General features: G+C 40.7%; 1 protein-coding gene across 2 annotated transcripts; it reads right to left on the bottom strand.

Moving 5' to 3' along the window:
• Nucleotides 1-780: 780 nt before the first annotated feature.
• kbtbd8 (kelch repeat and BTB (POZ) domain containing 8) lies at nucleotides 781-14,057 on the bottom strand. Of its 2 annotated transcripts, XM_077602267.1 has the most exons (7): nucleotides 13,967-14,057; nucleotides 13,069-13,179; nucleotides 10,358-10,502; nucleotides 5,724-5,931; nucleotides 5,296-5,602; nucleotides 4,318-5,137; nucleotides 781-3,581 (listed from the first exon to the last, which is right to left on the bottom strand). In XM_077602267.1, the coding sequence occupies exons 5-7, from the start codon at nucleotides 5,596-5,598 to the stop codon at nucleotides 3,118-3,120; spliced, it is 1,587 nt and encodes a 528-aa protein (XP_077458393.1). In that variant the 5' UTR covers nucleotides 5,599-5,602; nucleotides 5,724-5,931; nucleotides 10,358-10,502; nucleotides 13,069-13,179; nucleotides 13,967-14,057; the 3' UTR covers nucleotides 781-3,117. The 2 variants fall into 2 exon arrangements, with proteins under 2 accessions (XP_077458393.1, XP_077458392.1); XM_077602266.1 differs by lacking the exons at nucleotides 10,358-10,502; nucleotides 13,069-13,179; nucleotides 13,967-14,057 and adding an exon at nucleotides 7,405-7,504.
• Between the last annotated feature and the right edge of the window lie 206 nt (nucleotides 14,058-14,263).

The following is a 14,263-nucleotide window of genomic DNA, read 5'->3' as shown; positions in this document are numbered from 1 at the left end:
TTTAGATTTTATTTTGTAAAACGTGATACGTTTCACTTCCGTTAACTTTTACGGGTCAGGTCACTCGCTGTGTTTTCTTTGAGTCAAAAGCTACCTCTCATGTAACTACGCTACACTTCCTATTCATGTTTATTTAACAAAATAATACAACGGCAAAAAGTTTAAAATGATTTGCGATGTAAAAGCAGACAGAGTACGAAAGGCTTCGCCAATAACCTAAACCGAAAGAAAATAGCTTTATTTACTTGAATATGGATCTTAAAACAAAAAAGAATGTATTACGTCAAACATGTTTGGGGGTTTTTATCATACACTATACGTATATATTTAAAAAAATAAAAAAATAACATTTTTCCTCCTCAGTGCAAGCATTTTTAAAGTTAATAAGGCATGTTTTTAGTGTATTCTTTGGTTATCCATTGCTGTTACATAGGTTATCATATTACAGGCCACCACTAGTGCCAGGATAGGAAAAAAAAAAAATATAGGTAAACTGTACCTACAGTTTACCTATGATAGTGTATCTGTGATGTCAATTTATTAATCCGTACTCACAGATCAGTAAACTACGTAAAGATTACTAACATGTACACAATTTTGGGTTGAGATTATCTATATTTTTCAGACATGGCACCATGAGGTTTCATTACATACAGGAACAGTTAAAAAAAGAAAAATATTAAAATAAAATGGAAATTATTTGAACTGTTGTAGCTACTTGTTGAAAGAGTAGGCCCCTGAAGACCTGTTTTGCAACAACACTTCTACAAAACAAATAGATTTCTATTCACGTTTTATTTATTTTTTATTTTCAAGTTATGTGCAAGTGAATTTCACAGTTGAGCTCAACCACCACTATAGACCATAAAGCCCCCGTGAAGAGACAAACCAGCAAAGTGAAGAAAACAAAGCATGAAGAATATTTGATCTAAAATAGCACCCAGATGTACACCGTTGAGATGAGCTTTCCATTTGCAGCAAAGGGCCACAAACTCTTTGACACAGAGCATTCTTAGCTTGTTGTACTTTAATTCATAACTGGTGTTAAAATGTCATTTGATCTGTGATGCTTATATTTGGTGAGACGGTACTGTACTACTAGTGAGGGGAAACTCAATTCAAATGTATTACTCGTGCAGGTTATCTCTGAACAAGAGTAATCTACCATAACTAAATAAGAAATAACATTTTTAAAAAAAGTGGAAAAGCCACTAAAAACAAAACATCTAGTTTTTCAAGTTATAAAAGAAAATGAAGTTTAAAAACTGTGCAAGTACAGCAAACCTATAGTACAGTATATTACACAACAAAATCAAAATACAGTACTGTTTCAGTAGAAATCCTGAGTTCTCCTTTGCTTGCTCACCAAATGTAAATCGTGAGAATGAAGCGTTCAAATCCACTCTGAACCGAGTCACAAAAGTCAGCGTCTCTGGTATTAATATCACTCACTGTTGTCATTTCTTTTTTTAAGCCAATATTTTCTTTGCATGTAATTCTCTCAGATGAGTGTAGTAAAGTTGCTGAAGCTCTTTCAGAATGTGGGCCACTAGTGTATAAGTAGAAGTGCAAAGATGACACAGGAACTTGCATGACGAAATTGACAGTGATGTACTGAAAATGTCACACGGGCAGAGAAACACGACTCTGTCGTGGTATTCTGGGAAAGATTGTCAAAAGAAACCTTAAAAAAAAAAAACAGCACCAAATGTTAGTCCACTGATGGTAGCATGTAAAGACGGATTCTTGGCCTTTCCAGTAGGGTTCTTCCGCATTGCAGGCCGGTTGAAGAGGAAAGTGATTCAGTGCAATGCCAATTTAAGACTTGTCCGATATTGTTAATCAGGACGAACATCTTTCGATTCTGACGCCTCGCAACAACAGGCAGGTCAGTATCTCAAGTTATCTGCACTAAATTCCATGTCATATCCAGCCTGCACTTATTCACCAGTGGAACTCGTGACGTCAATACAAGACAAGCAACACAAAATGATCAACACGCTTTAACTCAAACCATATAGACACGTCGCCTAATCACATTTCGGAGAATTATTGCTACTACAAAACTCCAAAAATCCAGATCAGTTATTACAAGACCTCAAATTCAATGAACACAGTCCAGAAAGCAACCTACACAGAACTCAATGCTGTTGCTTCATTAACACAAAATGACCTGAAATGTCCTTATTTTTTCTCTCTCCTCACAATGGAATAACTCTGAAGTCTCTGAGGTAAGCCTGGTAGTTGGTCTGAACTTTCCACTTAGTGTTGACACAAAGTTCACTCTTGTCATTTCTCCAATGTGGAGAGGTCATATTTCAACATTACACATCACAAGTTGTCTTCACGTGTGACACAAAATGGACACCCATTGAAAGGGCGGGAGACGCATGGCCCCCCATGCAACTAGAATCTAAAACTAAACAGAAAAAATAGCTCCAGAGGAACACATAGTATATAGTTTGACAGGACGACGCTTGTGACGGAAGAGTAGGGGACACAAAAATATTGTACAGGCATTTAGAAAACACTACCTTATATCACAACTACATTTCAAAATAAGTCACCTATATAAATGAAGCTTCAGAGATTTGACTTGGTAGGGTGAGCGGGGGAGATGCACACAAACCTCAGAGCCAGAAAACTAATTACGAGAAATGGTATTCATCTTACCCGTATGAATATATAGTGTATATATTTATATTTATATATAGACTTTTACTTTTACGCTGAGATGTAGCATTCATATCTCCAGAGTGCACACCATGTATACATGCTTTTGTAGATCCTCACTTGTGTCGAAACAAATAACAGCATGGCTCAAGAAAAAACAAAACGAGTTGAATAATTGCACTTATGATTCATTGTACGGTTTTCTAGAGCAAGCATCAGTGTGGGGAGTTGGTGCTGTGTGGAGAACAACAACAACAACAACAAATACTGCAATGTTTAAAAGCACCCAGTCTTGATCGTGTCAAACCAAAAGGTTTCACAACTTAAGACTTCTTTAAAAAATGGTCTTTGTGGTGCAAACCCGAGGTAACACCAGGCACAAGGCAGGACCACGGCACTCCCTCCGCCTCAAAAATTCAGTTCACCCGATCAAGCCAAGCTACATCAGAGCACCCTCTGCAGACATTGCGGATAGAGTTTGGCCACCACACATTCAAAGTGCCGTCCCAAATCCCAGAGGCGGTCGGGCGTCTCGTAGACTTTGGTCCATACGTCGACCTCGTCGTCGTACTGGTAAAGGCAGTTCTTGCGGCTGGTGCGAAACACGTGCTCTTCCACCATGACCTGCGTGGCCCGTACAAACAGGTGCAGTTTGCCTTGCAGCAGCATTGCTTTGATGTATGGGCTGGTGGCGTGGTCAAAGGGCAGATCCCTTTTACGGTTCCAGCTGTTTCTTTCGATGTCGTACACTTCCACGGTGAACGTACGCTGGTGATTCTTGCAGATGCCGGCGATGTAGTAAATGCAGTTCTTATAGAGGGCGGCGAGGCCCTGGCTCCGAGGGACGCTCATCGGCGAAAGATGACTCCAATAGTCTTTGCGGGGGTCAAAGCAGAAGAAATATTCACCTGTGGGTAAAAAAGGGGAATTTTGAGTCTTTAATGCAATCAGGTTGATTGTTTCCCTATGCAATAAACATGCTGATTATTAAAACATGTTTGCTCCGTTTTCTAAGCCTGAGCTTTTAAAATAGAGAATTGTATTTTTCTTCTTGTATTTTGATTTTTTAACCAAAAAACGTTTGCAATTCTAGTCTGTTTTCCCCTCCAAATCAAAAATTTATCATGGCTAATAATTCGGGTTTTTTCTTTCAATTTGATCGCCTGGCCGTTCGACAGCCTGTATTATTCCTTACAAAGGGCTCTATAAATTCAAATTTGCATTTTTCATCTGCTGCATTTGTATACAGTAAACTATTAAACATTTCTTTCAGGGTCTTAGGTTATATGGAATTCCTCTCTTGTGCCCAATATATTAATGTTTTTTTCTCCCTCAGACATTGTATATAATACATAAAGAAGTTTTACATTGGAGTCATTAAAAATCGGTGGACAGCATGAATATTAAGTGGGAGCTGACTGAAAACATGCTCCATCACCTTCCACAGTCATATCATTTTAATAAGAAAATGCAGCAGATAGAAGTGTAAAGTTAGATTTTCAGACACGTTTCTCCCAACCTCTCTTACTCTGGAATAGTGTTATAAGAAGCAAGTCCAAGCGTGAGAAGATCTAAATTAAACTATTGCTGCATTCTATGTGTTTTGTACACAACAGCACCTTCCACTAAGACAGATTAACATACCTTGGAGGACAAAGATTCGATCCCTGTACTCCACCGCACTGTGAAACTCCATGGCCACCGGCATGGGGCTCACAGCCGTCCAGCAGTTGTCCCTGGCGTCATAGCATTCGACGGATTTTAATGCATTTCGACCGTCGCCTTCATAAACTCTGCCACCCAAAGCGTAAAGTTTGCCACAGCAATGCACCAGCCGAGAACCAATTCTTGCTCTTAAAAGAGGCGCGTGTGGTAGCCATCGATTTCCCGCGTGTTCATACTGCCAGAAGTCACTTTCTGCCCGATGGTCTATCGACACCTCGCTGTTGCTCGGTCTGTAGCCTCCGGCGACGTAGATGTCATTTTCTGACGATACCAGAATGCCAACTTCTCGGAGATCATTGGGTGGTTTGCACAGCTTGAACACCCTCCCCGTGGCCGTGTCTAAACAAGGTACCGTCTGCTTCTTCCCTGAGTGTTTGTGAGCGGCATCGAAGCAGATGACCATCTCAGAAGCAGTCATTCCCAGGCGCTGGGGGCAACCATTAGTGCCAGTGAGGCGGGCCTTGGCCTCAACGGGGTCTTTAGAGAGGGAAAGGGCGCAAGCAAACGGTGCCGGTATCCGACTGAGGAAGGTATCGTCCAGAAGAGGCAGACGAATGCACAGGGAAAACACCTCTGCGAGGTGGGCCTCCCGACCACTCAGATCATGCTCCAGCCAACGGATTATGCTCTCATAGACGTGCTCTTCTTTCTCCACATTGAGGTCATCGCTGTTCAAAATGCTGACCAGCTGCTCCTTGGTCATCTGGAGGAACTCTTGCTCTCTTGAAACACAGAGGAACTGGCACACAAAAAGAGAACACAATTCCAAAAAGTTACCCTAAAAATCTGACATAATAATTAACACAAAATTTGAGACTTGCATAAAATGTAAGCAAAAGCAGTGTTGTTGTCGGTAGTAAATAGCAACATTATATCTGCGATTCACAGTCAACTGACCTTTTTGCGGATGTAATCTTGTGAGCGTTCCTTCAGTTCCTGGTGTCCATAGGCATCTGCAAACATGAAAACCCCTATACAGTTCTGGGGGTCGAGCCTGCTGATCATAAACTGGGCACACTGGTCCTGCAGAGCAGGTATCTGGAAAATGCTGGCTGCGGTGAAAAGGGCCTGAACATTGGACTCGGACAGCGTGACCCTGGACGTGTAGGCATAGTCTAAGACGAGGTGCATAGATTCCGATTCCACCCCAACAATTCTGACTTCCCGTTGGCTGCTCTCTGTAAGGCCACTGGTGAACATGGACCTATTTTTAAAAAAAAGGGAAGGAGGTAAGATACATCATTATCAATTGAATTACAAAGAAAGCAAGGTGTGTGGAATTGTGCATTAATTTATAGTGCTATCATTTGAAATTCGTTCCTGACCTAAAATAGGGGCTGATTGCGGCAAGGACGTTCCGGTGACATGAGAACGTCTTGCCATGGTCCACTTCTACGACAATGTCTGTGAGCTGAGCTTCATCGTACAAAGCTTTGAGCTGTTGAAGGATATTGCAGGCGTGTATGGCGTCTACCCCGTTGTAGTTGGTGCTTGGAGGTGTCCCATTCTGAACTTGTAACAGTTTCCCTACCTCTAAACACAGAAGAAGAAAAAGAGTTCAAGAGCAGCAGAACATCTTGCAAAGCAGTGGTGTACTTTTAATGCCAGGGATAAGCCATTTTAATGCAGTCTGACCTGCAACATATGGTCTTCATAAATTCAGCAGACCAATAAGGTAAAATACGGTTGAGTAAAATATTAGTTAAATAAAATGATCGGCAAATTTACTGAATCTAACTTGTAATAATTTAATTATCACTCAAGACAATGAACTTCACAATGGTACCTCGTAATACAATTCAAAGAACATCATGTAGGTTAATATACAAGAAACAAATGAAAGGTATACCCTAAAAAAAACATTGCCATTTTCCCTAAACTTAAGACAAAGGTTTGTCTGCAGAATATCTGAACAAGGCATTTCCTTTTTACAAGGTTATGCATTTACAAAATATACTAAAGCAAGATGTTGCGTAAGTATGGTGATGCTTTGATTAGTCGATATTTTACCTAACTCATAAAATTTCATTGTTATTGAGTTACTGTTTACTGCAAAGTGTTTATTTAAAAAAAGGTACACATGTTGACAGCTGTGTGTTGTTTTTCCTTTGATTATACTCACGTAGTCTGTTTTCATCCAAGATTAAAGAAAATGGCAAAAACATTTTTTAATACTAAAAATTTAGACAAACACAAATAATCAAAGAGAGTATGATCAATGCAGCAAACTGGTTTGGTTATAATGGTATCATTATGCACGCCACTAGATGAATGTTTCCTTGAAAGAATTTATGGTTAGTTTTCCCGATGGTCTACCCCAGTTGTAAACATCCTATTGTCACAGGTGGTAAACAGAAACATACTTCCTCTTCCCATCTCGTTTTATGGAGGGGGATAAAACTTTCACAACAAATACCTCGTGTTGAGCAACGCCGGCTACTTGACAGGACAAAGAGTTGAAATTAGAGGATGGCAAAACACACAGCGGCCAGACGGGAGCTAGCGTGCTAAGTGAACTCACCGATGCCTTTTAGCAGGCGGCTAGTCACCATGCTAATCTTTAGCCCTCAAGCATTACCAGATCAAATTCGCTGATAAAAAAAAAACTTCGCACGCCTTGAGCCGCAGCCTCGACCGGCGCCCGTCGCTTAAGCATGTCAACAAAACACAGAGTGGATCCGTCATTAGTGATGATGAACGAAAGGACGACGGAAACTTCTCAACCTTTGTCTGTGGTCGCGAACAAGTGTTTACACAATCAGCTGGAGGTAGTGAGCTAACCGGCCGAAAGTTAGCCGAGAGGCTAACGTTAGCCCGAAAGCCGAGTTAGCAACAACCAAACACTTTTCAGGAGTCATCTAGAGCTCGGCCTCGCTTAACAACAACACATCATGTCGCGTATATCTCCAACAATGCAGCCTATAACCGTACGACCACCAATTGTACGATTTAAAACGTGCTATTTACGTCTGTTTGGTAGATAAAACGTGAAAGATTTGTGCTAACCTGCACTGGCAGCCATTCTCTCCAGTCTGTCTCAGGGCAGACCGAAAAAAACGTCAGAGTGCACAGTGGAGCCCCGGAAACAAGGAGGGGCCAATCAGAAGCTGAAGTACCACGAAACGGCCAATCAAAATCCTTCTATCTAAAATAGGGCAAAAAAAGTTTAGTGGTAAATGAGCAACTCATCTCATTTTCTGAACCGCTTTATCCTCACTAGGTTCGCGGGGGGTGCTGGAGCCTATCCCAGCTGACTTCGGGACAGGTGGGGGACACACCCTGAATTGGTGGCCAGCCAATTGCAGGGCATGAGGAGACAAACAACCATTCACACTCACACTCATACCTAGGGGCAATTTAGAGTGTCCAATCAGCCTACCATGCATGTATTTGGAATGTGGGAGAAATCCAGAGTACCCGGAGAAAACCCACGGAAGCCTGGAGAGAACATGCAAACTCCACACAGTGAGAGCCAACCTGGGATCGAACCCTCAACCCCAGAACTGTGAGGCTGTATCTTCATCGTTTAACTGCTTATTCTTACAAGAGTCGGGATGGGTGATGGAGCCTATCCCAGATACCAACGGGCATGAGGCTAAAAAAAGAATAATCTTATCTTCTTTATAAAAACAAAAGGCAATGCTGATGTACTGACTGAACTTAGTATGTTTTCGTGCTGGTTGTAGATCAGAAATAGAATATTTTGTCTGCTTTTACTTCATTTTAAGCTTGCTTTTTTCACCCTGCTTTTACTTGGTGACAGGGTGTGAACCTGAAGATAGCACCTTACGTAAGTGTCCTTTTCAGTGATGTGCAGATTAGAAATCCACTATAACATTGTCAAATGAAAAAGAGTGAGACAGATAAAACTACAACTGCAATCCTAGCGTGCAATTTCACCATTTTTCTTACCTGATTTTTTCTCATTCTGCCACTGTGCAGCCTGTGAAATTGGCCAAATCTTTGCTGAATAAGACAAAGGGGCTTCTTTTACCCGCATTTATTACATGATAGATCTGGTTTATGTGTCTCGGTGATACATTGAAACTGATCACCTGATACATTCCACGTCTCGCCGAATTTTCTTGTCACAGCGACACAAGCAAGAGATTTATTACGGTGTGCAATCTATAAGTACTGTTTCAGCCTGCAACAGTATGGGGTGGCCAACCCTAGTGGAATTGGAAGATGTTTCTTTTGGGAATAAATGAGAAGGTACTACTTACACAAAGTTGAGGAGAGAAAATGCTGCTCTGGTTTCTACTGAAAAAATATGCAATCCCTAAATTGGAGCAAAAATTAGTCTTTGCATTGGGAAAAATAATACTCATAACTACCTGAACCTATATGACATCTCTTGGTACTTCCCTTATTTCAACTGGTTCATGTATGACAAGGACAAAGGAAGATTTTCCTATTGGTTGTTTGAAGCATCTTTTCCTCTTTTGCAAAGGAGACAGTGACTGAGGTTACATGGCGTAATCCCATCTTTTCAATTATGCTACATGATGTAAAACTGAAGAAGAAAGGACACCATGATGAAATGCCAAGGAAGACAAGTAAGGGGGCAGTAAGAAATTGCAGTTTAAATTTGTGGTTTAGTCAGAGATAGAGGTTTTTTTTCCTCTCATCTCAAAGGACTCGTGTAAATTTGCCTGCAGATGTGGTAAAAAGCGACCGTCTCCCCCAGGCCGCCACTCAAAGGAAGACAAATAGGAGACCTACATGTCGACTGAGAGGTTTTTCCAAATGTTTTTCCCCTCAATCTTTACCTTTTGTGTTCCCGCTGCATGGCCTTGCCTAAGGAACTCAAAAGCAGATGATGTGGTGTGAGTCTCCCCACAACTGACTTGCCGCAAATTTATAATGTAATAACTCAAAAATTGAATACTGCGAAGCACAAACATTTGGGATTTGCTTCAACAAGAACTAAATTGGGAGATTAAACATTCTGAGGCATAAATTATAAGAGCCGTCGCTGGGATTGTAGTGCATTGAGTGTACAGCATGTGATTCCAATTTGTGTGTATATATGAAAATATATTGTCTTGTAACTATTTGTATAAAAATATATATATTTTCATACTCACACAGTACTTACTCGTGATCTTTTTTCCCCCGTAGGAAGGAAACTGTTTGTCCTATCCAAAAAGTTTTCTGGGAATTGTGTCTCTCATGTGCTTCAAATTACAATCGCAAACAAAAACACTCACAAGGTCTTGTACCCCCCACTAAGGGGCTTAGTCATTTGTTCCACCAGTCCATCTGATGGATTTAGTTTAATAACATCTGCCCTTTTTAGTTTCCCATTAATTAATTGTGAGACAAAAAAAGTGCTTGTCACAGAGCTTTTCAATATCAGACCAACCTCAAGGTTGGTTCCTCGCATCGTTGAGCACTTCACTGCAGTTAGGTAAACCAGGGGCCAGGGTTGTGGTGTGGGTACACAGCAGGAAGTTATTGGGCACCGTGAGGAAGACCGGATTCAAAGACTCCCCTGATGTGTGCCACTGTGCTGCAATGTATCATTCTCTCTCAACATGTCATCAACATTGATGTGGTGGCGCAACCAGCAACTCTGTTCTATTGCAGGGAATACTGGGATACCACCAAAACCATTACTAGGGGGATGGACTTTTTCTTCTCCGGCTTATTTGCCTTTTACATTATTTCATGTCCCAGGAGAGTATTTTCCATCATGTTATGTGGCAGGCACGCAGACGCAATCATGCAGCCTCTTTGGTCTTGGGGGCTCCCTGCTCGGAGGAGCAAATGTGACTATAGCACTTAATCTGCTCCCTTGGACGGTAGATGACACACCAATCTATGGGCAGGGTTTCTCACGATATGAAATCAGATAGTAGTTCAAGGTACGCTACATAGGTGTGTGTGTATGTGTGCGTGTTTTGTATCTCTCAGTTGAATGCTTTGGCTGTTCAATTTCTGACCCATTTCATACCTTGTTGATTGAAGCCCGGAGTGTCGGCCTCACAGTTCTGAGATCAAGGATTCGATCCCAGGTCTGAACCTTTCTGTGTAGCGTTTGCATGTTCTCGCTGGGCTTGCGTGGGCTTTCTCTGGGTACTCAGGTTAACTCCCACATCCTAAAAACATGGAGGGTAGGCTGGTTAAACACTTTAAATTGCCCCTAGGTATGAGTGTGAGCATGAATGATTGTCCGTCTCCTCATGCCCTTCGATTGTCTGGCCACCAATTCACAGTGTCCTCTGCCAGGTGCCCGTAGTTGGCCGGGATAGGCTCCAGCACCCCCCACTAGCCTTGGGAGGATAAGCATTATGGAAAACGAATGAATGATTGAAGCCCATTAAATGTGTTTGCATGACACTCTGTCGCATGCAGAGGGGGAAAAAAGATCTCAGTTGGATGCAGTGCTTCATGCTACCACCTGCTGAAACGTTTGGATTCATGAATCCGATCTCCAAGCTGAAGAGGTGGTGCAATCAGGGTTATTCCTTTGCAAACAGTGCCACATCTTCGAGAGTAGTCACCCTGGATTCCCTGGACGCTTATCAGTATCATTTTATATGCGTGAGGTAGCTAGCATTAATGTTTGATGTTACAAGGGCAAAGAGTTCACATTTGATCGAAAACAGATAAAGTGCTGATCTGTGTGTCAGGGAAAAATAATGAGTGTATCAACATGGAGATATGTGTATTATCGGGTAGAATTGGGAGATCGATTGACTGTATGCATAGCCTCAGGGGAAGACACGGGGCAAGGACAAACAAGAGTGTTCGCAAGGCACTTGTCGGAATATCAGGCTCAGGAGGTTGGACTTAGGTCGTACTTTTTTCCAGTGAAAGTGCCCTTACTCTATTGTGCCAAGACACAAAAAAGCACATGTATTATTCACGGGTCCCACTGGGTGACAAATGGCAGACCTCTTTGGCGAAATGTTTGAATATTCACCAGTGCTTATCCTCCTTAATCCTTTGACAGTCGCTGAATGAGTGGATAAGATGTAACAGTGCGAGGGAAAGGTTGTTTAACTAAGACAATTATCTATAAGGTGAATGTATAATTATTTCTGGTGATAGATGACGTGCTATGAGAGAGCAAGCACAAGATAGAGGACTCCTTTTTCATTTTTAAATGTGGGTGGCTATATTTTCTGAAAACTTAAAAATATATTTATTTATATTTTCAATATAGAATTTCACATTTAAGGTTATTGATGTGTAAAACTTGCAGCTTTATTATGGAATTATGGATAAATCATTCTGAGCATCTTTCTATTTCTACATTCCTTGGTGAGGTCAAGAATATCCCAAATGACTTTGTGACAGAAGCAGTGCAACCTGGACACACTGATGTCCTTTGACTCAATGCTTTTAACAGCTGACTTCTCTCCTTGACCATCAATTTTACAATTTTCCTTCACTTCAACGACAGCAATTTTGAAGAGATAGAATCCTGTACAAGCATTTGAAAGGCCTCCATTTTACCCTACACAGAAACTTGATGCCTGCTACAGTGCTTCTTGGAATACAAATGAGTGCAAAGTTACTGACCGAGATGTCAAGATCAAGCACAGATCAAAACGTAAGGATTTCGGAGGAGTGCTGATGTTATTATTTTTTTCCAAAGTTTGTCAATTCCAGATTGACCTGGCTTATTCTGTTGCTGTTCTTTGGCTTCGGTTGTTCCGGCTGAAGGATACTGCATGTATCCCTGTTCATGTGTGCATGAAATGACAAAAGGGAGGATTACTATAGAACAATAGCCCCCATTTATCCATTTGTTGTCCCCATCCTCGCTCACCCTCGTCTCTACATGCTCCTTCCTGTCTTCTTGTTACATTTGGAGCCTGATTATGTTCCTCTCGGCCCAATTCGCATTTTCTCTACCATCATCTTACTCCCCCTAACTTTTCAACTCCAGCAGTATTTCAATTCTCACCCACCTCAGCGTCTCCCCCTCTGACAGCAGGTGGCAAGAGCAAGATTGAAACCCCACACAAACATTCCCTCCCACACACACAATGAAAGAAAAGAACAGAATCATCCCACTTTTATGCTGCTCATGCTTTTCCATGAGTGTGGTAGTGGTTAAGCTTGTCAGGCAATTAATGGAGTTCCTTGTGGTGATGAGAAGCCTCTCTATTATAAACAAAGCCTATTCATGAGCTGGGAGATAACCCCTGTGCCTTCATTTGTATCTGGGGAAGAATAATTACCCCCCATGCAACTAATTTATCTCTGAAAGCTACAATGTGGCCAGGTGCTCTATCTGTTTAAAATGAAGACGCTATCAATGATAGGGTTGCAGTTATCTTATCCATATTTCACTGCAGGCAGGTTGCAGTGAAAATACAATAATGTCAAAGAGTGTACTTTAAATTATTAATGATAATCATTTTAAAATAAACATCGATTCGTGACTGTCACCATACTTGACTGTTGGTACTTTGGTAGTACATTATAATAATCATACTTTGTTAGTGGAAGCTCATAACATTACAAAATGAAATGAACATTGAGGAATGTACAATAATTTTAAAAGGTCTAGCGCTTGGGAAATAAAGCAGGATTATAGATCACGAAAAACAGCAAATAAATACAATTTAATTTAATAACAACAAATAGTGTTATTTTATTCAGTATCATATATAAAAACACCCAAGTGAAAGTAAAAGATGACGTGCTTACCCTTTTAAATTAGACACAATGAGGAGGTCATTGCGTCAAGCTTTTAAACTGATGAAAGGGAACAGCAGCAAGCTGGAATTTCTATGGAAGAGCAGCATTGCCATCTATCATCTGAAAATAGAAATGCACAAATTCTCATACAAAAAGTTCAAAAACTAAGAAAAATAAATAAATAAACTAAAAAGTTTACTACAACTTGTTATGTCTCAGTTATTCACTCCCTCTTCTTACTATCATGCCGATGGTGAGCTCACATTTGCCATGCATGGACATCAATGAATACACTACATGAACATTCCTTGGGTTTGGACATTGGTGTTAGATTTTTAGGGATGCTGCCAAATTGTGGAATCATATTCCCACTTTGCTGCCAGTCCAAAAGATGCACCAAATAATTTAGATACCATTTTTACGATAAGCAGTGTTGAAAATGAATCATCCAGTAAATATGTTATACAACTGATGTGTCTGTAAAGTAGTTGCATATGAGATGAAATATGTTCAATTTGGAATAGCATTTTAATGGCAACTACTGTATTTTCACCCTTAACTTAATATATTTGTGGTGTCTATGTCATATTTGTGGACACCCAAATTTTCCCTGAATCCTTTGGCTCAGTAGAGATATTCCAATAATTATTATACTCGTTATTAAAATCACCTGCTACCCTTGTGATGATTAGCGGTACAGAAAATGAATGAATGCATTTTTAAAATCATCCTTCATGTCTACATATTTCTCTTTGAAAGAGAACAATAATACAGAACGATTATATAAGTGAAAACATAAATGAAACATAGGATGTACAGCACAAATAAAAGCCAGCATACGTATGAACGGATATCACCATTATACGTTATGTTACAGGAGGATACATACTACATTTTTTAATCTTACCTAGTCATTTTTCCAAGTCCTAAGCAGTTAATTTTCCTTTTTTCCTGGTCTTCACTCCTATTCTCATTGCGCTTCCGCACTAACAGCCCTTGACAGGTGGAGATGAAATAGAAATTTTGATATCAAACACCTACAGAAAAGAGGTCTGACCTTTGATCAATCCACTGTTTGATGTTGTGACATGAAATTTGCATTACAGGAGCTCGAGTGACGGAAGCTACCACAAAGGACTAAAGTCAGAAGGCTGGCAGGAGCTGCGAAGGTCAAGGATCTATTAGAAAGAAACAAGCCCTCAAA

The sequence above is a fragment of the Stigmatopora argus genome, chromosome 6, assembly GCF_051989625.1.
Source record: "Stigmatopora argus isolate UIUO_Sarg chromosome 6, RoL_Sarg_1.0, whole genome shotgun sequence".
Lineage (NCBI taxonomy): Eukaryota > Metazoa > Chordata > Actinopteri > Syngnathiformes > Syngnathidae > Stigmatopora > Stigmatopora argus.
This window is presented reverse-complemented; position numbering and strand designations above follow the sequence as displayed.

Excerpts from the sequence above, each read along its gene's own strand:
- kbtbd8 (XM_077602266.1), bottom strand. Across the intron at positions 5,603-5,723 it reads GCAATCAGCCCCTATTTTAG|GTCCATGTTCACCAGTGGCC; the intron begins GTCAGGAACGAA and ends TTTTAAAAATAG. Across the intron at positions 3,582-4,317 it reads TCGAATCTTTGTCCTCCAAG|GTGAATATTTCTTCTGCTTT; the intron begins GTATGTTAATCT and ends TTTTACCCACAG.